The 25,774-nt window shown below is 52.0% G+C and overlaps 7 protein-coding genes and 1 non-coding gene across 8 annotated transcripts; 3 read left to right on the top strand and 5 right to left on the bottom strand.

Moving 5' to 3' along the window:
* Window positions 1–36: 36 nt before the first annotated feature.
* Window positions 37–1,728, bottom strand: QC762_404210 (uncharacterized protein; the record flags this gene model as incomplete). Its single annotated transcript, XM_062889879.1, has 1 exon — window positions 37–1,728. The coding sequence occupies one exon, from the start codon at window positions 1,726–1,728 to the stop codon at window positions 37–39; it is 1,692 nt and encodes a 563-aa protein (XP_062744134.1).
* Window positions 1,729–3,333: 1,605 nt separating this feature from the next.
* Window positions 3,334–4,661, top strand: QC762_0073070 (uncharacterized protein; the record flags this gene model as incomplete). The annotated part of the gene is made up of 3 exons (XM_062883770.1): window positions 3,334–3,421; window positions 3,652–4,410; window positions 4,570–4,661. Exons 2-3 carry the CDS (start codon window positions 4,008–4,010, stop codon window positions 4,659–4,661), a joined length of 495 nt encoding a protein of 164 aa, XP_062744132.1. The 5' UTR covers window positions 3,334–3,421; window positions 3,652–4,007.
* On the bottom strand, window positions 3,474–4,382 carry QC762_0073080 (uncharacterized protein; the record flags this gene model as incomplete). Its single annotated transcript, XM_062883771.1, has 1 exon — window positions 3,474–4,382. The coding sequence occupies one exon, from the start codon at window positions 4,380–4,382 to the stop codon at window positions 3,474–3,476; it is 909 nt and encodes a 302-aa protein (XP_062744133.1).
* Window positions 4,662–5,272: 611 nt separating the features above from the next.
* QC762_404230 (uncharacterized protein) lies at window positions 5,273–7,204 on the top strand (the record flags this gene model as incomplete). Its single annotated transcript, XM_062889880.1, has 5 exons — window positions 5,273–5,484; window positions 5,535–5,732; window positions 5,800–6,561; window positions 6,626–6,708; window positions 6,774–7,204. The coding sequence occupies 5 exons, from the start codon at window positions 5,273–5,275 to the stop codon at window positions 6,983–6,985; spliced, it is 1,467 nt and encodes a 488-aa protein (XP_062744131.1). The 3' UTR covers window positions 6,986–7,204.
* Window positions 7,205–8,142: 938 nt separating this feature from the next.
* QC762_404240 (uncharacterized protein) lies at window positions 8,143–9,605 on the top strand (the record flags this gene model as incomplete). Its single annotated transcript, XM_062889881.1, has 2 exons — window positions 8,143–8,152; window positions 8,314–9,605. 2 exons carry the CDS (start codon window positions 8,143–8,145, stop codon window positions 9,603–9,605), a joined length of 1,302 nt encoding a protein of 433 aa, XP_062744130.1.
* Window positions 9,606–9,794: 189 nt separating this feature from the next.
* QC762_0073040 lies at window positions 9,795–9,877 on the bottom strand. Its single transcript has one exon. It is a non-coding gene; the product is annotated as a tRNA-Arg (tRNA).
* Window positions 9,878–18,665: 8,788 nt separating this feature from the next.
* On the bottom strand, window positions 18,666–21,643 carry QC762_404260 (uncharacterized protein). The gene is made up of 3 exons (XM_062889882.1): window positions 20,191–21,643; window positions 19,193–20,126; window positions 18,666–19,127 (listed from the first exon to the last, which is right to left on the bottom strand). The coding sequence occupies exons 1-3, from the start codon at window positions 20,618–20,620 to the stop codon at window positions 18,872–18,874; spliced, it is 1,620 nt and encodes a 539-aa protein (XP_062744129.1). The 5' UTR covers window positions 20,621–21,643; the 3' UTR covers window positions 18,666–18,871.
* Window positions 21,644–22,288: 645 nt separating this feature from the next.
* QC762_404270 (uncharacterized protein) lies at window positions 22,289–24,869 on the bottom strand. The gene is made up of 7 exons (XM_062889883.1): window positions 24,141–24,869; window positions 24,014–24,051; window positions 23,694–23,923; window positions 23,465–23,479; window positions 23,420–23,441; window positions 22,718–23,359; window positions 22,289–22,632 (listed from the first exon to the last, which is right to left on the bottom strand). The coding sequence occupies exons 3-7, from the start codon at window positions 23,769–23,771 to the stop codon at window positions 22,562–22,564; spliced, it is 828 nt and encodes a 275-aa protein (XP_062744128.1). The 5' UTR covers window positions 23,772–23,923; window positions 24,014–24,051; window positions 24,141–24,869; the 3' UTR covers window positions 22,289–22,561.
* Between the last annotated feature and the right edge of the window lie 905 nt (window positions 24,870–25,774).

The following is a 25,774-nucleotide window of genomic DNA, read 5'->3' as shown; positions in this document are numbered from 1 at the left end:
ATGCTCGTAGTTATTCCATCCATTATACGAAGTGGACTATGATGTCGACCTCGCGTCCTTTTCTGCCGGCAGAATCTCGGTACTCGTTGTTTCCTTTTGCGGTGTGCTTGCCATGTCAGTATCAGAAACCGATTCCTGAGGATCCTGCTCCCTGACTAAGATGCTGCCCTTCTTTCTCAGCTCTCTTGCATGTCTGGATGTCCTCCAGACAACCCCCTTCCACATTACCAAGAGTATGATGGGCACGAGTAGAAGGTAGAGACAACCCAAGAGAGTAAACGCTGGACCCATGCCCATCCCTAGGATCATGGGCGCAACGAATCCAGACGATGCTGCGCCCATGATGCATTTTGCTAGGTTGTAGGCTGCCAGCGCCGCGCCGGCTGTGTCGGGATAAATGTCGACAATCAGCGCGTTGACCACATTGTTGACTCCAACCAAACCAACCCCAAGGAAAAGCACCACAATGATCACCTTTTCAATCTCGACCTTGTTGACGGTGATCCAGCCCCAAGAGGTTATAATCCCGACGCCCAAGAGCAAAAATGGGAATGCAATCTCCAGTCTAACCTTCTCAATGGGAAACCGACTGAGGTCCATCTTGGTTTTCTTGTCCACCGGCATTCCCAGCTTTCTGGCATGCCGTCTCAGGTTCCAGTTCATGCCGGGTCCAACAAACACCACCGCAAGGATTGAGCCACCAGCCAATGGTAAATACATGAGTCCAATTTGCATGGGGGTAAAGCCATACAAGTCTTGGAGGAGGGCTGGCATAGCCGTTCCCACGGCATAGACCCCAGTGAAAACGGTACCGCCGATGATGAGTAAAAGTGCAAGCTCCTTCTCTCGGAGCAACGCAAAGGATGAAAACAAGTGAGAAGTGGCGTACTTGAGTTTGCCCTCGTCCGTGGTGTACGCAGACTTTTCAAGCGAGTTAAGGTTTTGAGGGACACTGGGGTGCCGACGGTAGTAAAACCACTGATACACGCTCTGACACCACCAGGGAGGGCGGACGGATCCGTCACCTACCACCTTGCGGCACGTTTCTGGTATGAACAACAGCATGAGCAAGAAGTTGATGCCCGCTGCAATGGTCAACATCCAAAAGATGCTCCTCCAGCCCATGTATTGCGTCATGGCACCGCCAATGACGGGACCGAGGGATGGGCCCAGAATGGACGGGATGGCCGTCAATGCAATATAAGCTCCTCTTTCGGCGCTGGTGATGATGTCGGCCACCACTGCCTGACAGATCACCATGATGGTCGCTGATCCGGCTGACTGGAAACACCGTATTACCAGCAAGTCCTCATAGTCATTTGCGAGAGCCAGGGCAATGTTGGCTGAGATGTATACGATGAAACAAAAAATGTATCCAGGTCGTCTTCCCAGTGTGTCGGTAAAGCCACTGAATAGGATAGGAGTCAAGCCCTGGAAGATCATGTAGGTGGTAACGGTCAGGTTGATTTCGGCCTCGGTGACGCCGAACTCGTCTTCCAAGACGGTTAGAGCAGGTAGGTAGACTTGGGCCGTGATTGGGTTGAAGAAACCACCAAAGGCGGCGCCGGCGACGATGAGCTTCTTTTGCCACGGTGACCATACGGAATACGGAGGTGGCACGTCGACGTCGTCAACACCGTCCGAGACGGGCTGCTCAGAGATGGGCTCGGTGTCGACAGCAGCGAGAGCAGATGTGCTTCCTGTCGCCACGGTTGCCATGACTGCCATGACGGTGTGTTTTGATGGTACCCAGGGCAAGCCCAGGGCAAGAAAACAAAAATAGAGACGATAAAACGAAGAGAAAACCCTCAAGGCTTGGCCAGGTTCAAAGCGGTGGTGGATGCCAATGTTCAGCGCGTCGTCGATGTTCTTTTACACTTATGTCGTGTATTTTCAGGCGAGGAGAAGGTGTCATGGAACGGAGGATAGGGAGCCAAAGTGCCCTTTCTCCCGGTGTCTCGGTCGAGCCCGTCTTTCCTTGTGGCCACCCCATTGTTGGGTTGCATTCCAGAAGGTCCACTATTACTGGCCGCGCCCCCCTGCCGCACATCCGGGGTGTGGGTGGGACTGTGAGACTAATCCCAAAACTGTTTGACATCTGATGGTTGTGCTTGTCTTGGCATCGAGTCAACAGAGGGAGAATCGATTGCCAGATTATGAATATCCCATTAAAAAGACCCAGCGCCCCGGCGGAGCATGAAGGAAATGGATGCCATGTGGTGGTACTGAGAAGTGAAGACTTCTTGAGGGTCTGTCTTCCTGCCTAGGTCTCCGACGACTCCGTTCCCCCGGTTGCCATTGTCAAGATACCGAGGTATGATGCGACTTAGCGGCTCATGGTTGGAAGAGTCGGGGTTGCCTACCTTTGTAGTAGCTCTATCGCTGATGGCCAAGATCTGTGGACTGTGACCAGAAGTAGGGGAGGCTTGTCGGATAAGCCCACGTGCAGTCAGATCCCAAAGCCGGGACGGTTCTCTTTGGAGGGTTTGATGCTATCTCGTGGTTTAAGCTAACCTACCTCGCCAGTCACTACCGAATTCTGGGAATAGGAACACCGAAGAAGCCGATATGTGATGGAGCCAAATATGTTCCGTTCTCCGTGCCGAGTTTGCCTCCGCCCCGGGGCTTTGAGCTTTGGTAAGAACTGGTGGCCCAATTTCACATGCTGTCCATTTCTAGTCCCCCATACGGCAACAGAGCACGAGAAGGGGACGTTTCCTGGAGGTACGGTGTCCCCAGATCCCCATTTCTCGGTACTGTGCACATGCAGTGAAAAAGGCTGGATCAAGACACGTCTGAGATGGCAGGCCTCAATTTCCAGCTTTGACTGTCCTGTCTTACATTTCATAGTTGACTCGGATTTGATGCCATCAGATCGAAACCCGATGACACGGTTTGAACAATAGAAGAGCGGAATGGGAATGATCGGCATTACCGGGGCCTGGACCGGAACGGAGTGAAAAACCCAGACCTGATGGGAAAACACCGCTTTGAAGTCAGTGGTTGTTATGGACAGGACAAAAGTGACGAGAAAACCAGTCCGTGTCCGTGTGAGGCTTGCCGTGGTGTAACGCTGACCCTGCGGGGATCTCGGTACATCTGCCATTGGCGCTGAGCTTGTTTCCTCTTTGGGTCGTCCTTTTTTGATGTTATCAAAATGGCCCAGGCTCAAACACGTCATTGGACGTTGAGAGTGGGGCTCTGGGAGGCCAAAAACATGCGCTAAGGCTAGCTCCCGCATTTCTATTTCAATCACAACCAATCACAACTCTCAGGCACAGACACACAAGCAGGGACCTTAACTTGAACAGCTGACAGCAGACATGTCGAGATCTCCTGTCAAGACATTGCAAGACAAAACGACATTGCGAATGGAGGCATCATGACAACTTGCACGGTTTGATTTATCTAAGCTAGTCTAGTGAGTGGAAACATTGAAACAGATCATCGAAGCACCAACACGCTCATCTCAATTACTCCTCGTCGTCAAAGAAAACCCAGGCACGGACCTCGAGCGAGCGCCTGGTGGGCGCATCATCAGCCGTGTTGTCGTCCCAGAAAGCGCCGTGGGGCACAACGCGAGCGGCATCGCTGTCGCCTGACGAGAAGACAAGCACCTCCTCCTTCTTCATATCGCTGACATAGTAGTAGCTGTACTCGGCGGCATATTTGAGAACACTGTCCTGCGCCTTTTGGCCGCGGATGGCGACGCGGGGGTCATTGATGGGCGTAACTGTGGCCATGTGGCTGTCATAATCCCAGTTGGGGACCTGGGCGTGGTTGATAAAGATGAGGGGCCACTTCTTGATGACCTCGTCCACACCGCGCCAAACGTTGATCTGGGCATACCGCTTGTGCTTCTTGAACAGTCTCTCGGCCTCCTCCTCGCCAAAGTACTCAATGATGCCGTCGCGAAGCGTGCGGCGGTCACGGTCAACGTGGGCAATTGGAAGGGAGGCCGAGGTCATGCCCTTGTTGGCCACGTTCTTGGTGCCAAAATCGCGAGGATGAGCACCGTTTTGTCGGATGCGGAAGATGTAAGGCTCCACGATGGGGGCCTTGGTGATGTCGGCAATGATCTTCTTGCACTCGGCATAGTACTCGGTCTCAATCAACTTGCGGCCCTCGGGAGTGTTTCCAGCAAGCATGTCCTCGGTGGAAAGGTTGCTGACGTGATCGGCGAGCTCGTAGCCGTCTCCGGCGAGAGATGGCTTGGGCTCCAAGTGGCGGATGTCGTGAGCCACAATGTTGACCTTCTGGGGCTCGTTGATGTTGGTGTTGCCATTGCCATAGTCGACAAAAGCGTCGGCACCGTCTTTGGTGCCATTCCACATGCAGACAAAGCCTGTGGTGGAGGTGGAGGCAACAGCAGCAGCGGCCATTCTGATCGATTTCGAAGTTGTATGAAAGGTAAGATGTTGTGCAAAAGTGTTTGTAGTTGAGAGCGTTGAGAGCAGGCGGCGGAGGCTTCTAGTGGATGGTGGTGATGGTGATGAGAAACAAAACATTCAGAGTGCGCGCTGACTGCTGGGACTTATGAACTTGGAGCTGTCGGGATGCGGAATGCAGTAAACAAGGACGGCATAAGCCCGGAAGATCTCAACATCTCCTGGTCCGACCGCCAAGACATCAACAAAAGATCAAACATGCCACAATTTTGACATTATCAGACAATATCTTTCTCAAAGGATTCCAGACCGGTAGAGCTTCTATGAGGCGGACTTGACCGAAACAGCCGTGAGCTGCGCGCACGGAAGTGATGGAAGGGAATCTGAGGATTTTGTGGGGACACCACGCCCCAGGTACGTGCTACACACCTGCAGGTCCGGGTCAGCGAACATTTCCTAGTCGCAAGGTACTGCCGCCGGCTCCTATGGAATGGAAGAAAAAGTCCTGCGCAGCACTTGACTGCCCGATATCCCAAAAGTCTCACGGATAGCTCGCTGTGCGGCTGCAACGGTTCCATTGTTGCCGCTCCTCGAACACTTGCTATATGTGGAAGGGATCTTCCGAACTTCCCGGATGGCCGACCCCACGACTTGTTGAGACACGACATCACCCCCAGCGACAAGTACATGACGGAAATGTGAATCAGTGCAATCCAAGTTGGGAAAAGGACTCGACATCCTCAACAGTCCCCGTCCTAACTTCCAAAAGTGCTTAAATGCCAGCACTTGTACCGTGATATTGATCCACGACATCCAACCAACACTCCAATCCGCATCGACTTGAATACTCGTTCACGCTCAGTCAACGTTGACCAACCGCCAAGATGCCTTCCAAAGAGACCGGCCAACTGCGCATTGTGGATTCTCGCACCGAGAATGCCTACCTCATCCCCATCCATGATAACTTCATCCGGGCCAAGGACCTCATGGCTATCACCACCCCAGATCCAAAGGGCAGCGATATTGAGCAGAAGCTCACCGTCCTCGACAATGGCTTTGAGAATGTCGCGTGCATGGAATCCGAGATCACCCTGATGTAAGTGCCAGTTCACTTTTTACTTGGCTCCACGTGTTAATGCAAGACAGTGACGGCAACCGGGGCCAAATCCAATATCGTGGCCATCCCATCCAAGAGCTCTTCCAAAACAATGATTATGAGGATGTGCTTTACCTCTTGATGTGGGGAAAGCTTCCTACACAAGCCGAAAAGCTGGATGTGCGACGAAAGTTCGCTGCTGCCATGGTACCAACCAAGACAGTCGTTGACACCATAGCTGCGTTCCCGTAAGTGGCATCAACGCTCTCGGTCGACCGGGTGAGCTCCATACTGACCACCGTGCTTGCTCTCCAGACGCAACAGCGATACATACCCGATGTGCCTTGCCGGTCTCTGTGCCTTCATGTCAGGGGACAAGGTGATTGCCAACAATCGACACACACACAAACCCAGCTTCCACAACAACTTCGAACAGGCCGATGCGGCCATCATCCGCACCATCGCCTACTATGCTACTACCCTCGCTCTCATTCACTGTCATAAGCGAAAGCTGACCTTCACAAACCCGGATCCCAATGGCAGCCTCATTGGAAATCTGCTGTTGATGATGGGCAAGACAAACAAGGAGACTGGTGTTGGTCCCGATCCCGAGATTCAGGCGTGCCTTGAGAAGCTCTGGATCTGCTACGCAGACCATGAGATGACCAACTCTACCGCCGGCCTTCTCCATGCTGGCTCCACTCTTGCCGATCCAGGCTCTTGCGCCATTTCCGCTTTGGTGTGCGGATTTGGTCCCCTTCATGGAGGCGCCATCGATCTTGCTTATGAAGCACTGGGCAAGATCAAGCACCCCAGTTTTGTCCCTGCTTACATTGAAATGGTCAAGTCCAAGAAGGCTCGTCTGTTCGGCTACGGTCACCGCATCTACCGCACCCGCGACCCCCGCCTTTCCCTCATTGAGGAACTTATTGAGAAGAACAGGGAGAAATGTGACGCCAACCCTCTGCTCAGGGTTGCCTTTGCCATCGATAAGCTGGCCAATGAGGACGAGTACTTTGTGAGCAGGAAGCTCAAGGCGAATGCCGATCTGTTGGGATGCTTCTTGTACTCTGCTCTGTACGTGCCATCGCTCGTGCATTCCATGTGGTGAGACAAATGCTAACAAACCGTCTTGTCGCAGGGGCTTCGAGACCGACATGATCACGGCCATCATCACTCTATCGCGAATTCCCGGTGGTCTCGCACACTGGAGAGAGACCTTGGGTATGTTTCCACATCCGAATCTAGGTCTACCTTTCAGAATCAGATCCTAACATTGTAATTGACAGACAAACCCATTAAGATTTGGCGTCCCCGTCAGATCTACACTGGCGACAGAACTGATGATGTTGACACTTCAGGACGGCAATCTTTATCCTCCAACGAGGGCCCCTTGAAGGAGAAGCACGGCATCCAGGTCCGTGAACTTAACTCTGGCAGGAGCAACAAGATTCCCCTCAAGGTTAAAGCTATCCTTTGGGCCAAGAGCTGCTTTTCCTAGGTCCAATATGTTCAAGTTGATGAGGATAGAGTCGAGATTCCAAAAACGAAAGTGGGCAGTTGCATCAGGTGTGGGAGCATAATACCTTAGAGTCTTAGACGTGGGAAGAGGGGGGTTATTCTGTTTTTCTTTGGGTTTCCGTTTTCATTTTACGCTTTTCTGTATGTAGCATGGAGTTTTATTTCCATTTCCCTAGCAATCTCTAATCAGTTTGATACCAACCTGCAGCTCAGCCATGAGCAATCTGGGCCAATTTCGGGGGAAAGCAAGTCAAGGTTTCCCGTCCATCGTTGACATTGTAGCGGCACACAGATACCTTGGTACACTGATACACACCACCATGAGCCTCGCGGAAGAGGACATCAGCTATGCCTCGGAAAAAATAACATGAACGGTGGTGTGACACCAAAACAAGCAATAATACCATATTTCGCGAACTGGAGAGGCGGTGAGTTGAGTCTGGTATGTTACAGTGGTTACCATACCTGGGTTGAAAGTTGATACGCAGCGGAGAAAATGGCAGGAAGTATCGATTAACCCCATATAGATAAGAGAGGTAAGCCGAGTTTCATCTTCGAATGCGTGACAGTCACCAAGATTAATATAGCCGTGAACTAAACAACAGCAAACTCTATGTACCCCATGATACTCTGGAACTAATCATGCGGTCCTAAATAGGTATGCAACCATAGACCTCGGACGCTTCAAACAGTTGCATCTCGACTGGGTTGAGACTCGTTCTGGATCTATCTTCCTTTGATATGTCAAGTCGGGGTGGTTTCCTCTTTCATCTTGTTAGGTGCTACCTTACCTTACCTTCCGGGCCTGCCCCCTCTCTCTGATGGTAATGGGCATCGGCAAGATTTATACCCGGTCAACTCGATCCCTTTATTGGGACTTGGCAACAAGCAAGTGCCCACATGAATGGGCCACCACTTCATTATGCGCGTACAGTGTGCTGCAGTGCAACCCTGGTGTCCTGTCGGTATTTTGTATTGTGAGAAGAGCATCCATGGCTTTGTGACCACTTGGATGTCTCGCAGTGGGAACTCCGAACGAAAGTGAATAACACGCTGTGAGAAAATAGCCAGTAGGAACTCTCCCAGGGTCAGACTGACCCAGTATTCACACAAGATAAGGTGAGAAGTGTCGCAATAATGAAGATTGGTAGCTGTCCAGCCGCAATCTGTATGGCTATGAACTGACTCAGGACGAGGACTGTTCCATAGTAAGGCCCAATGCAAGTTTGCTGTCTATAAAAGTCTCCTTTTTGTCTCTGGAAGCTTGCTTGTTACTGTCATCACCAACACCCACTTCAGTCACTGCAGACTCCAAAACCATCGATTTCAACCTCTTGCAAAACATGATCCATTACATCATATTGCTCACCTTTCCCCTTCTCGTCTTTTCCCTCCCATCACCTGATCTTATGAGGCCCCGCACCCGTCCTTCACCTTTCCTCATCCGCAGCCGCGCGGAAGCAAAAGATATTGACTATTGGAATACGCCCCGCCCCGATAACTTCCTCTCCAAGCGGTCCAATGTTCACTCGATCGAGTACTTCACCAATCCCTCTCCGTCTTTCAAAGCCCGTTCTCCTCGCCAGGTATCCTATCCTGCCTCACCCTTGATCAACCCCGAGCAACAAACCAAGCGAGCAACATCTGGCCAGTGGGAAAACATGTCTGGCTCTGGCTTGTACCACCCTGCGGTTACATCCTGGGGCCCCGGTCGGCAGGACGTATTTTATACGCATCGCGACCGAAAATGCCGTCACAAGTACTATCGCGGCGGTAGCAACCCGTGGATTCCAGAGTGGGACGATCTGGGTGGAAGCCTCGACTCTGCTCCAAGTTGTTGCAGCAGGAGAAGTGGATACATGCACATGTTTTGCAAAGGAACAGACTATCAGATCTGGCATCGCCCCTATAGTGGCGGTGGGTGGGGATCATGGCAACCGATGGGGGGCAACTGCAAGCACTATCCTTCCTCATGCTCCTGGGGCGGCAGGCATGTGTCTGTCTACACCAGCTCCAGTGACAATCAGCTGTGGGGGATTAGGTACGATGAGAATAGCGGATGGGGCAGCTGGCAAAACATGGGCGGCTCCCTCGCCGGTGCGCCAAAGTCTGTAAGCTGGGGTGAAGGCCACACGGGAGTGGTGGTGAGAGGGACAGATGGACAGGCATGGGCGACACAAATGATGAATGGAAATACTTGGGGAAGCTGGACAAACCTCGGGGGCTCGTTGGATAGTGAACCCAGCGCCGTTGCTTGGAGCGGCAATATGACTGTGGCCGTTGGGGGAACCGACGGGGCGGTGTGGATGAGAACTTACACCAACAGCACCGGGAATTGGGGTAACTGGATGAACATGGGTGGTGATGTGCGACCAGGCACGGCTCCAGATGTTGTTGCTTGGGGCAATCAGATGGAAGTGTACTACACTGGCCGGGACGGTGCCATGTACCGCAAAAAGGCCACCAATGGCCAGTGGACAGCTTCGTGGGAGAATATGGGCGGCAGTGTTACTACGAAACCTAGCGGCTTAGCATGGGATAACGGAAAGGTGGATGTATACGGCATGGCGTCGGATGGTAGCACCCGTCGATGCTATTGAGGTATAGGTATGTGAAAAGAAGGCTGGAAAAAAGTTTGAAGGTAGCACTTGCGATGGCTGGTTTTCTTTTGGGGGGTTTATGAATAACAAGAGATTGAAGAATTTCGTTACTCTCTAAAATATGCTGCACAAAGTTGTTCATATCCAATGTAATCATAAATTACAGTTAACACAATATCAATTCTCATTGGTCCGCTGGCGTAATGGCAGCGCGTCTGACTACGATACAAGTATTAATCAGGAGGTTCCAGGTTCGACCCCTGGGCGGATCGTTGCTTTTTGACATTCAATTCTTTTCAATTTTTTTTTTGTTGCTGTAAGTATGAGATAATGAAGACCACGTCATGATACAATGACGGAAATTATGTACTTAGAGTCCAGAGGTTCACGTTGTATAGGTACATTGTGAAAAATTACTAAGAATCTACCTTACTTTCCCTTCTTGATTATGGCTGCCACACCACCTCAACTTCATGTCCCACCATCATCTTCAACGGTCTCGATTTCAGCGATAACACCACCGCGACTATCCATTCCTGTCCTGCCGAGCTGTTCTTTGGGCCTCCGATAACGGGTCACAGAGGGCTTGCAGCTCCAATTTGGTCGTTCCTCATCCACCACCCAACTCTCAAAAAGACATTCCTATTTGATCTAGGAATACGAAAAGATTGGCGTAATCTTGCCCCTGATTTTGTCAGTCGCCTGCTTGCGTTAGTGTGGTAGCTGCATGTTGAAATGGATGTGCATGACATCTTGGTGGCAAATGGTGTCGACACGAGCTCCATTTACGGGATTATTCTGTCCCATCATCATTTGACCATATATCAGTGACCCATCCACCTTTCTGACAACTGTTCCACTCATTGTTGGCCCTGGATTCACAACGACATTGCTACCAGGCTACCCGGCCGATCCAGCCAGTGTCATCCGCGATAGCGACTATGCTGGGCGCCGGATCACGGAACCGGAGTTTGGAAAAGAAAGCTGCAAGCTTAGAAACTTCCTCGCCTTCGACTTCCTTAGTGACAGATCATTGTTCTCTTGGATGCCCCCGGCCATACGGTGGGATATATCTGCGCGTTTGCGCGAGTCACTCTAACCTCGTTTGTTTTGTTGGCTGGAAATACGATCCATCACCCTGGAGAACTAAGACCATCCCCTTACCTCCCTTTACCCGACGTAATATCACCTTCCCATTTTATGCATCAGGTTCAACTTCGGATGAAACATTTTGCACGGAATCGCCTCGGCTCAGCCGTCTTCTTCCAAACGGAGAAAGAGCGAGCTTCTACACGTCGTGCGCCAGCCATGGTTCACGCTGGCATCACAACGTTGACATGTTGCGAGCAACAGTCAAAAAGCTGCAAGAGTTGGATTGCAACGATCGAGCCCTTGTCCGTGCCAGCCACGATGAGAGTCTTGGTGACATTGTCGACTTCTTTCCGACAGAAACGCCTGGCCAATTTGTTGAACAAGGCTGGAAAAGAGAAGCCACTTGGAGGTTTCTTAGAGATTTCAGTAAAGCGGTCGAGGTGGAGTGTGAGGGGCCTAATAAATATCCAAATGATGCTTGGGCGTAACGTACATTATCAGCGAGTGACCCATATCAGCGAGTGACCCACCTCCCACCACACCCTAACAAACCATCCTCAATTATACCACATCAACATAAGGAATTAACTATAATTACATCAGAAACAGCTGAATCAGATGCTTCTGCAGCCTCCTGGCAAGTGCGCGCATTATGGCCAGGCTTGCCGCACACACTACAGCACCGAACCTTCGTACGAGCCCCCCCTGCATTACTACTTTCCGGCTGCGTTTCTTGCACTCCCTCCCTATCCACGGCCTTCTGATCCAGTAGATCCTGTGCCTCTTGTACAGTAAGTGACCCTCCAAGCCTTACGCGTGTTTTTAGCTCTCCGGCGTTTGCTTAATGCCTCATTGGCCTTACGGAGCGACGAGACCTCTGCACGAAGGAGAGCCACCTGGTGCATTATAGCTGTTGTACCCTTAGTAAGCTGGTCTACCGCAGCCAACATTGAAGTCGGAGAGCTATTTTGATGGTTGGCAATGCGAGTCTTAATAAGCGTTGACTGTGAATTGGCTTCTCGAGGGTTGTGTGGTGTTTGGGAGACCCAAGGTTGTGCAGTGCCGGGCCGTGAGTTTGGAGGTGTTGGCGTACGAAGCTTTACATCTAGCTTAAAAGCACCCTCTCTGGATCGTATGGTATAAGGCCAGCACCTGCAAAGCCACCCTGTATATTCTTCTCCGTTATAGAGGCGAAGAAGGCCTCGCGGAAGGCACAGAGGAACTCGAGCTTGCTTACGTGGTTGATATGCATGCGCATCAAGTCCTCGATCTGGCGGCCGTACGCCTGTTTTAGCGGCCCAAAGCAGCCAACATCGAGTGGCTGGAGGAGGTGGGAGGAATGTGGAGGCATGCAGAGCGTGATAATGTTATTCTGCTGGCAGTAGCGCTCGAATTCGGTCGTGTAACAGGCTGAGCCTGGCATGGACCTCGGCAACCCTCGGCCCTGGTGAAGCTATTCCCAGAACGCACAGACCACTACTCCAGAACCTTCTATCACCGCGCACTGGCCAACACCCTCAGCCATACCAGAGGCTCATGTCGACAAACCTTCTATTCCCCTTTTCCTTTTCTTCTTCAAGTTCGGTGTACTCGTAGAGTCGTCACCAGATAGTTGTAATACACTCCTGGAACCGTTACATTACACCGAACTTTCACCTCGCGGAAAACAGTTGGAAGAGCCTCAGCGCAGACCCAACTAGCGGAATTCGGCGCATTGAGTACGTGCGTGAATTCAACAGTAGTGACCTCGGCACGAGGGCCAGGGACAATGACGCAGGAGGACACCATGGCGGCGCAAGCCGAGACCTCCATGCTGATGCAGACGATGCGTCAGTTAGCGGAACAGATTGCTGCTCTTCGACAGGAAGGGCAGCAGGCGAACGAAGCAAACCAAGCGCAAATCCGAACCCTTCAGGATACCATCGCATCTATGCAGGAGAACGATCTACTTCGGGTGTCTCGACCCTCACACCAGCGACGAGCGTAGGCACTGCACCGGTGGTACATTCGCCAACGATACCAGATGCGAACGAATATTCGAAGAGAAAGAAGCCGACACTTCCTGACCCTCCCCGCTTTAACGGACTTAGGAAGAGGTTCCGCACATGGGAATTGGAGATGAGGAGTAAGCTCCGAGTCGATGGTTCGGCGATCGGCTCCCCGACCGATCAGTTCGCATATATATACGCCCGCTTAGAGGAAACACCTCAAGCCATGGCCGCCGCTTTCTTTAAAAGAGGTGGCCCAGATGGAACTTCGAACCCTGAGCACTTTCTCGTTTACCTCGCGACCTGTTACGGCGATCCTAACATCGAACAACGAGCTCTCGGCAGGTTGGAATCAATGGCTCAAGGGGAAAAGGAGAGTTTCGCTTCCTTTCTTCCAAAGTTCGAAAAGGAGCTAGCAGACAGCGGAGGTGCCGAATGGAGCGACGTCGTGAAGATCAACTACCTCAAACGGACCATTAACAGGGAGATGAGGACCGCCCTGGCGAGCCAGTTGAACTTACCTAAGGATTATCCCGAGTTCGTCAACAACCTACATCACTTGGGCGCTAATCTCGACGAGCTGCGCTTTTATACGCGGAAACCGAAAACCAGGTCACGCTCTTCAACCCCTGATTCTAAAGCACCAGAACCGAAGCACCGACCAGTCACCACCACTGCAACGGTAGACGAGATGGATTGGGAGCCTACGAAGATTAGCCAGGCTGTCCACAGAGCTAACAAGGAGCTGGAGGGAAGCGCGCAAAATGGGTTAATCAGAGCGAGATCGACCGCCGGAGAAGCGAAGGGCGCTGCTTAAGATGCGGGAGAACAGGGTGCAAAATAAGCAAGTGTCCTCTTTTGCCTGCAAGACGTCCGCGCCAGGACAACGAGACCGGGATTAAAAAGACTAGACCGGTATTGCGAGCGGAGGTGGAAGAAGAGAATGAGGGAACGGAGGGGTCGACGTCCGATCGAACTGATGACGAGTCGTTAAAGACTAGCCCCTGATAGAAGTCGTCGTCAGGGGCACTCGGAGGCTAAGAAAGATTGGAGCATTGCGAAAAAAGAAGATGGATGGTAAACCGTTTTACATTAATTTCGGGATCAATAGCATTTATTACACTAAGGCTTTCGTTGATAGTGGATGCCTCTGCTATGCCTCCATCAGTGATGTTCTCGTCAAGCGACTTCGTCTCCCACGCATCCCCATCACTCCTCGAAACCTGGAGCAGGTCAATGTTACGGTGGAAGGAGCAATTACGCATGTGGCTTATGCGGATACGGATATCGACGGCCATAAAAGAAAAAGGGTATTCTTTTACGTTATCCCAGGCCAAGTCGACGAAGTGATATTGGGTCGACCTTGGATGGACCTCGAGGATGTGACGATCTCGCCGTCCAGAGGCGAACTGATAATCGGCACTACGGGCTTAAGAGTTAAGGAAAGAGGACCAAGGGAGGAAAAGAAGTATCCTCTCACACAACAAACAGCCAGTGTTTTTGGGGCGCTAATCAGAAGAGCTCGCCGAACCAAGGCTTGCTCCAATCCGAAAGCAACGACGCAAATATTCGCAGCTAGCCTGGCAGACATTGAGAAGGCATTGGCGCCCAAGAAAAGAAGTGATCCCCGCCAGAAACTGCCAGAGCACTATCACGACTTCCTTCCGCTCTTCGATCGTACCGAAGCAGACCGCCTACCTCCACACCGGACTGGAATTGACCACGCTATCCCGCTTGAGAAGGATGAAAACGGCAAAGAGAAAGTTCCCCTGGGGACCGTTATACGGAATGTCCCGAGAGGAGTTGATTGCTCTGCGGAAAACCCTTACCGAGATGCTCGATAAGAATTTTATACGAGCCAGCAGTTCACCAGCGTCAGCGCCTGTTTTATTCGTGAAGAAACCAGGGGGAGGCCTACGGTTTTGCGTCGATTACCGGGGTCTCAACGCGATTACCCGCAAGGATAGATATCCTCTTCCTCTGATCAGCGAAACGCTGAGGTCGTTGTCCCAAGCTAAATGGTTCACTAAGCTAGACGTCATCGCCGCGTTCCACAAGATTCGGATCAAAGAAGGAGACGAATGGAAGACTGCATTTCGTACTAGGTACGGGCTATTCGAATGGCTGGTTACCCCCTTCGGCCTCACAGGAGCACCCGCTACATTCCAGAGGTACATCAACAATACACTACGAGAGTACCTAGACGAATTCTGTTCGGCTTACATCGACGACGTCCTCATTTACTCTAGCGGCTCCCTATCCGATCATAGGAAGAAAGTCCGGAAAGTGTTGGAAAGGTTGCAAACCGCAGGACTACAAGTCGATATAGACAAGTGCGAATTTGAAGTCAAGAGCGTCAAATATCTTGGATTCATTATCGATGCAGGAAGAGGGATTCGCGTTGACCCAGAAAAGATTAAAGCTGTGGAGCAGTGGCAGCGCCCTCGTTCTGTCAAAGGAGTACGGAGCTTTATTGGTTTTGCAAATTACTATCGAGCATTTGTGCCCAAGTTCTCGGAGATAGCTCTACCGCTGACGGCTTTGACCAAAAAGGGGTGTCTTTCAGTTGGACCCCTCAGTGCGAAGAAGCGTTCAAGACACTTAAGACACTTCTGATCAGCGCGCCAGTATTGGCCCAGTGGGATCCAGAAAGGAGGACGGTAGTGGAGACAGATTCGTCGGGCTATGCCGTGGGTGGCGCCCTCTCGCAGTATGACGAAGATGGGATCCTTCGCCCAGTCGCCTTCTTCTCAAAGAAAAACAATCCCGCTGAGTCCAACTACCCGATACATGACAAAGAACTGTTAGCAGTGGTTAAGTGCCTGGACCAATGGGACGCGGAGCTCCGGAGCGTAGCTCACTTCGAGATCTGGACTGATCACAAAAACTTGGAATACTTCCAGAAGAAACGACAGCTGAGCGAGCGGCAGGTACGGTGGGCAGAGATATTGGCTCGTTATAACTTCACGCTCAAGTACCGACCTGGAACAGATGCTGTGGTGCCGGACGCTTTGTCAAGGAGAGAACAGGACCTACCGGTATCGAGCCAAGACGACCGACTTACTGGGAGATGCTTCCAGTTACTTAGGCCCGCGAGGAATAAGAGTCTTAAGATCAATCGGGCCGCCTTGGTTAGAAAGGGAGCAACCACCAGAGTAAGCTCTGGCTTCGTTAAGGGCGGAGATCAGGATCAGGAGTTAGACGACCCGCGGATAAATCGGACCCCCGGAGAACCCCTTTTCCGAGGAGCCTTTGAAAAGCCTATGGGACCAAGGATTGGAAGCCAACAACCGCTACTGGCTGATCAGACGCATGGTTTTGGACGGAGAACGCCAACTGCCCCAGAGTGGGGGCTACCAATATCTATTGCGGAATGTTCTATCGACGAAGGAAAACGCTTGTGTTGGAGGGACCGAATCTGGCTACCTCACTTTGAACCGCTTCGCACCCGGGTTATTCAAGAAACGCACGACTCCGTGCTGGCTGGTCACCCTGGAAGGGATATGACGAAGACCCTTATCAGCCGAAAGTTTACCTGGCCGGGCCTGAGCCAGGATGTGAGGAGATTCCTGAGGAACTGTGACGTTTGTGGAAGGACAGCTGTATGGCGGGAAAAACGAAGAGGATTATTGAAGCCCCTCCCCATTCCCGATCGGATCTGGTCAGAGCTTTCTATTGACTTTGTTTCCGGATTACCCCATCGGGCCCTGACAGAACAACCGAGATTATGGTAGTCACAGATAGACTGTCCAAGAATGTGATCTTCGAACCTATGGCATCTACGACAGCAGACGCAATAGCAGATCGTCTCATCCGCTGCTTGATCCGACACCATGGCCTGCCGAGGGCCATCGTCTCAGATAGAGGACCCCAGTTCGTGAGCCATATGTGGGCTAGGATATGCAACCTACTTCGGATCACACGACGACTATCGACAGCGAATCATCCGGAAACAGACGGAGCCACTGAGCGGATGAACCAAGTCCTTGAAGAATACTTACGCTCCTACACAACCTATTGGCAAGACGACTGGGCTGCACTTCTCCCGATGGCCATGCTAGCGATTAATAACCGCAATGCAACCTCGACCGGCATCAGCCCCTTCTTTATGACCCACGGTTACGATGTTGATCTCCTGGGTCTAGTCGATGCAAAAGAGCCCCTAAGGACTACAGGGAAGTCACCAATTGCTCGGGGAGAAGCTTTTGTAGCCCGGCTACGGGAAGCAACAGAAGTAGCTCAAGCAACAATGGCCTCAGCTCAAGAACGTCAGGAAGAGTACGCCAATAGAGCTCGTCAGATAGCTGAACAATTCCGTGTTGGGGACAAGGTATGGCTACGATTAAAGCATATCAAGACAGATAGACCCTCGGCGAAACTCGATTGGCTAAACGCTAAGTATACTGTCACTGAGCTGATCGGCTCCCATGCTTGTCGGTTGGATACTCCACCGGGGATTCATAACGTCTTCCACGTTATGCTATTAAAAAGGGCAGCGGAAGACCCTCTACCATCACAACAACAGGACGACACTCAGCCCCAGCGCTGATCGGAAGCAACGACGATGGAGAAGGAGAAGCGGAGTGGCAAGTCGAGGAGATCTTGGAGGCAAAGAAGGTGAGAGGAAGGACAAGGCTCCTAGTGAAATGGTCTGGCTATGCTAAGCCTACATGGGAGCCCCTAAGTAATTTCGAGGAAACGGAGGCGTTGGATATATTTGAGGAGAAGCATGGAAAGATCTCTCCCCTGATCGGGCACCTTGGGAGGGAGGGGGTATTGTAACAGGCTGAGCCTGGCATGGACCTCGGCAACCCTCGGCCCTGGTGAAGCTATTCCCAGAACGCACAGACCACTACTCCAGAACCTTCTATCACCGCGCACTGGCCAACACCCTCAGCCATACCAGAGGCTCATGTCGACAAACCTTCTATTCCCCTTTTCCTTTTCTTCTTCAAGTTCGGTGTACTCGTAGAGTCGTCACCAGATAGTTGTAATACACTCCTGGAACCGTTACAGGTCGAGTGGTGGCTTTCGTGGCCGTCGAGGATTAACAACCGGTATTTGCCCTTTATACGGGACGCTGTATAATGGTCGAAGTGTTTGATCCAATCTAGGCCTACCGCATTGGTAGTCCAGCCATTATCGGTAGTTGCGATGCGCCAGGTGGACGGTAGGTTGCACTCGGTATACCAGTTGGCAAGGTGGTACTGCGCGGCTAAGATGATGAAAGGAGGGATGGCCCAGCCGAGGGCATTGACTCCCTGGATTACCGTTGCCCATTCGCGGTTGCCAGGCTGGGCCAGTTTCGCCTTGCTAAGGCCGTCTGAGGTCGTAACCACCATACCCGCGAAGATAATACCCATCATAAACCCAGTCTCGTCGAAGTTGTAGATATCGTCATCTACAATACCGTACTTGGCCTTAGTGTTCCGTATAAGCGCGAACCACTCGCTAATGACTTTTGGATCCTCGCATTTGGCCCTCTGGTAGTCGTATCTACGCGTAAAGCGCGCGTACGGAGCTCTGGTTGGCGTTTAACAAATCGATGTACCCAGAGCTTGCCGACAGGGGCGCATCGCGTACGCGTAGCAGTTGGTTGGCCATATCTTCCACACCACGCAATCTGGGTGGAAAAGCTCGCGCACATAGCTCAATAATGTATTGGACAATAGCCTCCTCTTCTGATTGAGTGAGCTTCTTCGAATTAGGTGTTATATCGCGTCGTGCAGGCTTGCCGATGCGGCGACGCCCTAGTGTTTTACGGTCGACTCCGTAAATTTTAGCTGCAGCTCGTTCGCTTAGATTCTCGTCATTTTGAAGAGCTTGGAGGGCTAAGATTATCTGGCTTTCGTTTGAAGTAGTGGGCATTTTGGATGGTAGAGGAAAGTTGTTGTGAAGTGCAAAGATGTCGCGTCGCGTAGAAAGTGGGTCACTCGCTGATATGGGTCACTCGCTGATAATGTACGTTAACGCCCGACGGCAAATGTTGAATGAAATCAATTTAACTACCTTCTTTACTGAGTTCGTCAGTATCTGTGGTATCATAGTTGTGTGCCAAATGCCCTGTGTCATTGCCCCAATGCTTTCCGTTTTCCTTTTCCAAACCCTGCCAATATGATCCCGTTGAAACGCCCGGCTATGCAGCACCAATCCAAGGAGTGAACTAAGAAAACTGTCTCGAAAAAATTATAACGCCCTCCCTGGCAGTTCATCGTGATCATCTGGAGTATTCTGATAGATGTCCTTTTGCACTTGGTGCATGTCGATGTGAGCAATAGCACCATCTCCGTCGAAAATCTTGGCAATTTCTTCCAGGGTCGGCCCTTTAGTCTCGACATAGAAGAACCACACAAACAGGAGCTCAAAAAAGTTCCAGATGGTATAAAACAGCATGAGATTCCAGTGATTTGGTAGCCTTTCCCATGCAATTTTGTTTGTTTGACTAGAGGTCAGAGTCGTTAGCCATGAGTCGTTTTCGCGGGTTTGATGTCAAGGCATCAAACTTACTTCCCCAGCGCCAAGATGGCTTGCACGGTAATGTTCATGATCATCATCCCCTTGGCTCGGAGGTGGAAAGGCAACACCTCGAGAGCATAGGCCACCAGCAGGCCCGAAAACCCAATGTCGTAAAAGATGCCAAACACCCAAATGAAGACGAGCTGCACATAGCCAGCAGTGAGGTTGGTTGGATTGCTATGCTCGTAAACAATTCCGGTAATGGTCCAGCAGAGAAACGAGATGACCATGCCGACCATGGCTACCAAGAATAATGGCCGTCTGCCCCATCGGTCGACGTTGAGCGCCGCGGTGATGGTGATGATGAGATCGAGGATGGTCTTGCCGGTGGACATGGCCAGCTTCTGGTTCTGGTCGTTGATGCCCGCTCCCCTGTAGATCATGTCGATGTAGTTGCTGAATAAAGCGTTCCCACTGTACTGGGAGATAACACCCAGTGATACGATGATGGCCAGTCGCCATCTGTTTCCCTTGGTTCGGAAAAAGTCCTTGTAGCTGGTGGACTGTTCGTTCTCCTTTTGAATCCGGATAGTTTCACGAATCTCGCGGTACTCAAACTGAACGGTGGCGTTGTTTATGTCCCCCCCAGCATGCCACTTGGACAGGATGTGTAGCGCCTCCTGAGGTCTATCCTTGTTGATGAGATAGCGCGGCGATTCGGGAATCCACCAGATGCCCGTAAGTTGAATCAATGACGGCACGATTTGCAGGAAGGTGATGGACCTCCATGACCAGTCGTTTTTGATGTTGGCGGTGCCCCACGCGATGCATGATACAAGCAGCGCCCCAGCATTCCAGAGACAGTTATACACGGCCGTGACGGGACCTCGATGTTGCGGGTGACAGATTTCGGTGAGCAAGAGCGGCGATGCCATTTGGGAAAGAGAATTGCCAAAGCCAAGCATGAAACGGCCGCCCATGTACACTGCACGGCACCAAGGTTAGCACTTTCTCACTCCAAGAATGTCTGTGGTTGGGGCCAAACACACTCCCATAGCCGTTGGCAAATGCAGTCAAGAGACCGCCGCCTATCATGAACAGACAGCCGGCCACAATGGCCGATCTCCTACCATAAGTATCGGCCACGTGAGGCGTTATGAAGAAGGACAGAATGGACCCAATGTTGAACATGTTGACCAAGATGGCCAGTTTGCTATCCAGGATAGGATCCCCATTCGGCTTGTCCCTCAGTTCGGGGAAGAAAAAGTACCTCCACAGGTCTATTTGCTGTGAGGTATTGACCAACATGCCATCGTAGCCTGTCGTTGCCGAGGCCACCATCAATATCGCGGCCATGCCATAGAGTTTGCGTAGATGAGGCTCCCGAGTCCAGTATACCCTCTGGAAGCGAGGGGTCTCATGAACTGGGACCTCAAAGGACGAGGCTGAGTCATTTCTAATCCGGTGTCGTTGGGCCATGGCGACCTGACCCTCAGTGGGATGTTGCCACCTTGCTCAGTGTTGCTGTGTGCTGGATGCCGTCCAAAGAGGTTGTCGTCAGATGGTGCGGCAGAAGTCCCAAAAGAACACAAGAAGAAAGCAAAAGGCCACAGACTCCCGTGCGTGCATACCCGGTGTTCAAGTAGCCCTTCCAATGACGGGCCATCGCTCCTCGGCGGACCCTTGAGGACGGTTAACAAGCACGGATCAAGAGGGGAGTCCATCAAGGCCCAGCCAGGGGGGCAATCCTTCAAAATGCCAACAGGGGCTAGTCGACAGTCCGTCGTTGCACCATGAGTGGGGTATGGACTCAACTGGGGAACTTCCATGGGTATCAGCCTTCCTGAGGGGCGACCCAAACGGCGAAGCGGACAGGGTGTACCGAAGGCTGCCCCCCTGCATGATGGGGAACACCTGGTGACTGATGGTGCTGGTGTGGTGTGGGTGAAGCAATTTTGGGGAGCAATTTCGTATAAAGTGCTCGGTTCCAGACAATAATCCCATGCCATTGGGACTTGCAATGGAGGCCGCGAGGTGACCGATACCCGGTTGACTGGCGTGACGGCCGTGGGTGTTAACTGCTTGCATGACGCTTCCACACAGACCTCTTCTGTGGTCAAGTCATCTCACCTTGTGCAATTTGACGAATGCGAGAGCACCTGCCGCTGGACTTTGGCTGGCAGAGCTGGGCCCGGGATGTTGGGCGAGAGGATGCCGACGGGAGAAGAAGGCCCGGAACAGCAGAACCTGGAATGCAACGCTGAAAGCTCGCCAATGGGGTTAGCAGCAAGAAAGAGCACTGAATGCACGCAATCCACCTCACGCGACCTGTCAGTGTGTGCATATACTGTACGGAGTGACTGAGTACTATAGGGGATATTGCCTGTCCCCCAACGCAATGAGGGTGATGGACAGAAAACCGACGATCCATCAATGGCACCTCATCACGTCAACGAAACAAGAAAAGAGCGGCGCATGTTGCAGGGGCAGGAGAAAGTCCGGATGAAAGGGGAATGGAGCTGGGAGAAACCATCGGGCGGGCCGCGGAATGAACAGGGTTAGAATGCGGGGAGGTGGGCCTGGGGCAGCTGGTGGGCCTGGCAATCCGGATCGTTGGGCCGGTCAGCAAAGTACTGGCCAATGGCTTTCCCAGGAATTTGCTTGCATGAAATCCCACAGTGGGTCTGGCCCAGCACATGGAACCAAGAAAGAAATTGGATGACTTCGTTCCAAAAGAGGTTTATCTGATGACACCTTCACCTTCAATCCCAAGTTCCTTTTTTGTCTCCTCGACAGCATCCCCAGGTTCATTATCAATGGCTGCAGTCTCGCGCAGCCTACTTCTGGTCGCTTTTCAATTGATGTCCAGGTACGGGTAACGGATAATTTGAGCAGAGTTATTGTCCTGGTCGTTTGCATCCCCCTCGACCTGCTGGGCCGTCCTCGAGCATATATGCGGTTTCAAACCTAGCTAATCACAAGCCCCGTGGTCCAAATACCTGATTATACAATGGAAAGTGGCCATGGTTAAACCTGCCTGCCTGAGGACCATCATGAAAAAGCCTCTGCCGAACGTTCAGTGGTTCTCAGCATCAGGAGAAGCGTTGCCTTGGGGTTCATGCGGGTGACACTGTTTTTGTGTATTGTCGTCCTTAGATCTGTCATAACCGAGCAGTGAATCCTATCCTCAGCCCTTTCCGTCAACTCATTTCAATGTACCTTGGACCCTCAGGCCACGACCTTCTAATCGTAGTAACCCCACTGCTTTCCCTGCGAGCTTGCAACAAATGGCCACTTCCCTTCTGTCTGCAGCTGCAATCTCAACTGTTGAGCCACCTTCTCCTCCTCAACAGCGCAATCAGGTAGACACCTGCTGGGATCGCACAGCTTGTCGAACCAGTAGCGTGCAATGTCGTACCATCAGTTACCGCCCCCATCATTTTGGTACTTGCCCGTTCCCTGAGGCCATTCAATGGTCAAAGTGTGTTGCCCTGTGATGCAGACGGTGTCAACAATGATAAGTCGAGATAATTTATCAGAGTGGGACGCATAGGTAGGGGAAAGAAGACAACATACCCTTCGGAATCAAGAAATATCCTCTTGCATATCCATTCAAAAGACACCACTCTGGGTCATTATAGTTGCCGATATACTGATTCTTGTACCCTCGCTCACCCCCTGTCTCGCCCCAAAACGTGCCGTCAAGGTTGACCAAAAAGTGCTCGCTCTGGGCTTCGACATCGACAATGCTCATTATGACATCAAAGTCAAAGTTGATCGTCGTTTCATAAGGCTGAGGGGGTCCAGGCTGGCGGTGATTGCCAGTCCAAGGAAGGTTGGCTGGCTTCCAGTCTTGAACTTGTTCACCATGGCACGGACGCTCCCGACCAATGGAACAGGAGAAGTTCGCCGGATTATACGACGTATCGCCAAACTCGGGATGAGCCCGGTCAGCACAATCGGTGATGGAGATAACACAAGTCCCATCCTTCCATGGCTGTCCAGGCGGGCAGGTCGGAGTTGCGCCACCTCCCGGCGTAAGTGTCCCAGTCGGAGGAGGGCAGCATCCAGGATTTTGTCCACCAGGGTTCTGTCCGTCGGGAAACTGGCCACTTGGAAACTGGCCACCAGGAAACTGACCATCGGGAATCTGGCCACTTGGAAACTGACCACCGGGATTCTGTCCCCCTGGGTTTTGACCACTTGGGTTCTGACCACCTGGGTTCTGGCCACCAGGAAACCGATCACCTGGGTTCTGTCCATTAGGAAAGTACCCACCGGGAAACTGTCCACCTGGGAACTGTCCACCTGGGAACTGACTACCAGGACTTTGGCCACCAGGACTTTGGCTGCCAGGATTTTGACCACCAGGACTTTGACCACTTGGAAACTGTCCGGGGGATTGTCCGTTAGGTAGGCACGAAAACCCCGTGGGACATGGCTTTTGCTGGTTTCCCGACCATAAACAGTTGTTGTTGGGGTCGCGGATGTTGCAAGGCACCGTCACCAGCTCAAGAGGTAAGCAGCTCTCAGTATCGAGGGTGTTGAACGTCAGGGCAGGGCTATCACTGGGACAGGTGGACCGACGCCGGCCTCCAGGCCTGAGATGCAGTATTTGCCCTCCGTCCATTTGCTGATTGTGAACACGCCGGCATCCTCAAACTTGGATGTACGAGCAATGTGGCCTCCGTTTTGTGCGTTATTGAGCCACTGGTTGGGGTCCTTCCCGCTATTCGGTTCACCGTGAAGGTCTAGAATGCGAATGGGATCACCGGGGTTGATCTCGCTAGACTCGGAATCGAGGCAGGCCTTGGTCTTGCGAGCTTGAACTTGCCCATCTGGTGCTCGCGGGAAGGCTTAGACGCAGCGTACCACTTCTTGTTGAAACCGAGATACTCGCCGTTGTCCATCTTGAAGAGGTAGCATTTTCCTGTCAACGAGTTAGCTGGCCTGGGAAACTAGGTATGGTCATACAGAAACGGTGATGTGGTGGTCGTACCAGAGAAGATTTCTGATGAACAAGGACCTGAAGGATGCTTTCCGGCCTGGTTTCCCCCATTGCCATCACCTCCATTGGCCGTGTTTGGCTTACTGGTTCCATCCGCAGCCTGGGTAGTCCCGGGCGGACAGACACACTTCCCGTCCACGAGCTCCATTCCGTTGGGACAGAGAGGCTTTGGGTCTTTGCACTTGGTGCCATCATACTCGTAGCCCGAAGGACAACATGTCCATCCCGTACCTTTGCTTCCTGCCAAGTCATGACCCTCGCCACAGCAGTCAAACGCTGTGTTAATCGTGCCGAGCAGTCGAGAACCGGGCGGGCAGCAGGCAGCCCACTTTTCGTCGTCGGTGAGTGTGAGAAGCTTGCCCTGAGCCGGCTTGCAGCGAAGCGGGAGATCAAAATCTGAGTTTGGTTCGTTGAACAGAACTTCTTGCTTGTCGCGTCTGATGTCGGCACCAGGTGTGATCTCGGCAACCTGGACGTTTCGAGGGCTTATATCGAGGCGAATAGCAGCAAGAGCAGACGGGACCATGATTATGTCCCCAACTGCCAGAACACCCATGGGGGGCGGGCGAAGGACTTGGTCATGATAAGCGTTGCAGCTCTCGTGTTGATGTGATGTTTTCAATGAAGAGCAAGTGTCAAGACAGGGCAAGGCAGACGACGGGCTCTTATACTTCTTCCAAGAGCAAACGCCTGGATCTTAAGCTGGCTCAAATCGAAAGTTCCAGGGTGGGCAATAAGTCAGTGCAGGTCAGCCAAGTTTGGGGCATCACGGACTTGACTGGCAACCTTAGTCAAACTTGGCAACCAAGGCGCCGGCTGGCATCTCTCCAAAAATGGGCGGCCAAGCATGGGAGCAGCCATAACAAGCGTTCTCCTGGCCAGATTATCAGAGATCAAAGCCTAATTTGATGCGGACTCCAACACTTCTGCGCATGATCTGAGAATGGCGGTCTTGTCTACCATACGACACCCTTCTCTTTCTACGACTCAGCTCTTGGGTGATATCACAACCTCGTTTGTGTCATACATTCGCTCGTCCTTTTTCGGGAGAGACGGCCTCTCGATCCTGACCGTTTTATCCTCCATCTCTACCCAGTACACCATTGACCTCAACGTCTTGGAAACCCGACCGCTCTTCGAAGGCGTCTCCCTCTCCTCTTCTCTCTTAGCGCCTTTTCAATCCTCTGGAAGACCCCACAAAACTACACTGTACCCGATACCTCGGCCTCAATTGCCTCTCTGTCCAGGTCTGGCCCAAAGACAGCGGTAGATATGGTCCTTATCGGCTCAGATCGTCTCTCGCCCTCTGGCGCCGTGGTAAACAAGACCAGGCCCTTATCTGCTGTTCTAACGGCAATGTGCCTGTCATCAACCACCAAGATTGTGCTGTTAACGGACACGGCCAAGCTCTCCCACAATAAGTTGCTTCGAAAACTACTGTTGGAGGATAGCGTCGATCGCAAGACTCATACGAGGAAGATAGCGACCCGCTCCAGGTTACACGAGCTTGGCGGGCCGCCTTCAACGCCGAGAGAGTGAGGAACGGGGCAGAAGACTTGCTTCAAGCCACTCCGGGGGGTAACAGTTTCAACAAAGGACAGGTTGTGGTGACCACCAAGAACATT

The sequence above is a fragment of the Podospora pseudocomata genome, chromosome 4, assembly GCF_035222375.1.
Source record: "Podospora pseudocomata strain CBS 415.72m chromosome 4, whole genome shotgun sequence".
NCBI classification, from domain to species: domain Eukaryota; kingdom Fungi; phylum Ascomycota; class Sordariomycetes; order Sordariales; family Podosporaceae; genus Podospora; species Podospora pseudocomata.
The sequence above is the reverse complement of the archived record's forward strand: the minus strand, read 5'-3'. Positions and strand labels throughout refer to the sequence as shown.

Bases quoted from the DNA above. Each gene is read 5' to 3' on its own strand.
- QC762_404260 (XM_062889882.1), bottom strand. From the start codon at position 20,620: ATGGCCCAACGACACCGGATTAGAAATGACTCAGCCTCGTCCTTTGAG. The intron at 20,127-20,190 runs GTGTGTTTGGCC...GGTGCCGTGCAG, and splicing joins ATTTGCCAACGGCTATGGGA to TGTACATGGGCGGCCGTTTC. The intron at 19,128-19,192 runs GTAAGTTTGATG...TCTGACCTCTAG, and splicing joins GCCATCTTGGCGCTGGGGAA to TCAAACAAACAAAATTGCAT.
- QC762_404270 (XM_062889883.1), bottom strand. From the start codon at position 23,771: ATGGACGGAGGGCAAATACTGCATCTCAGGCCTGGAGGCCGGCGTCGG. The intron at 23,360-23,419 runs GTGGGTACTTTC...GCCAGAACCCAG, and splicing joins CCCAGGTGGACAGTTTCCCG to GTGGTCAGAACCCAAGTGGT. The intron at 22,633-22,717 runs GTATGTTGTCTT...TCTGCATCACAG, and splicing joins ATATTTCTTGATTCCGAAGG to GGCAACACACTTTGACCATT.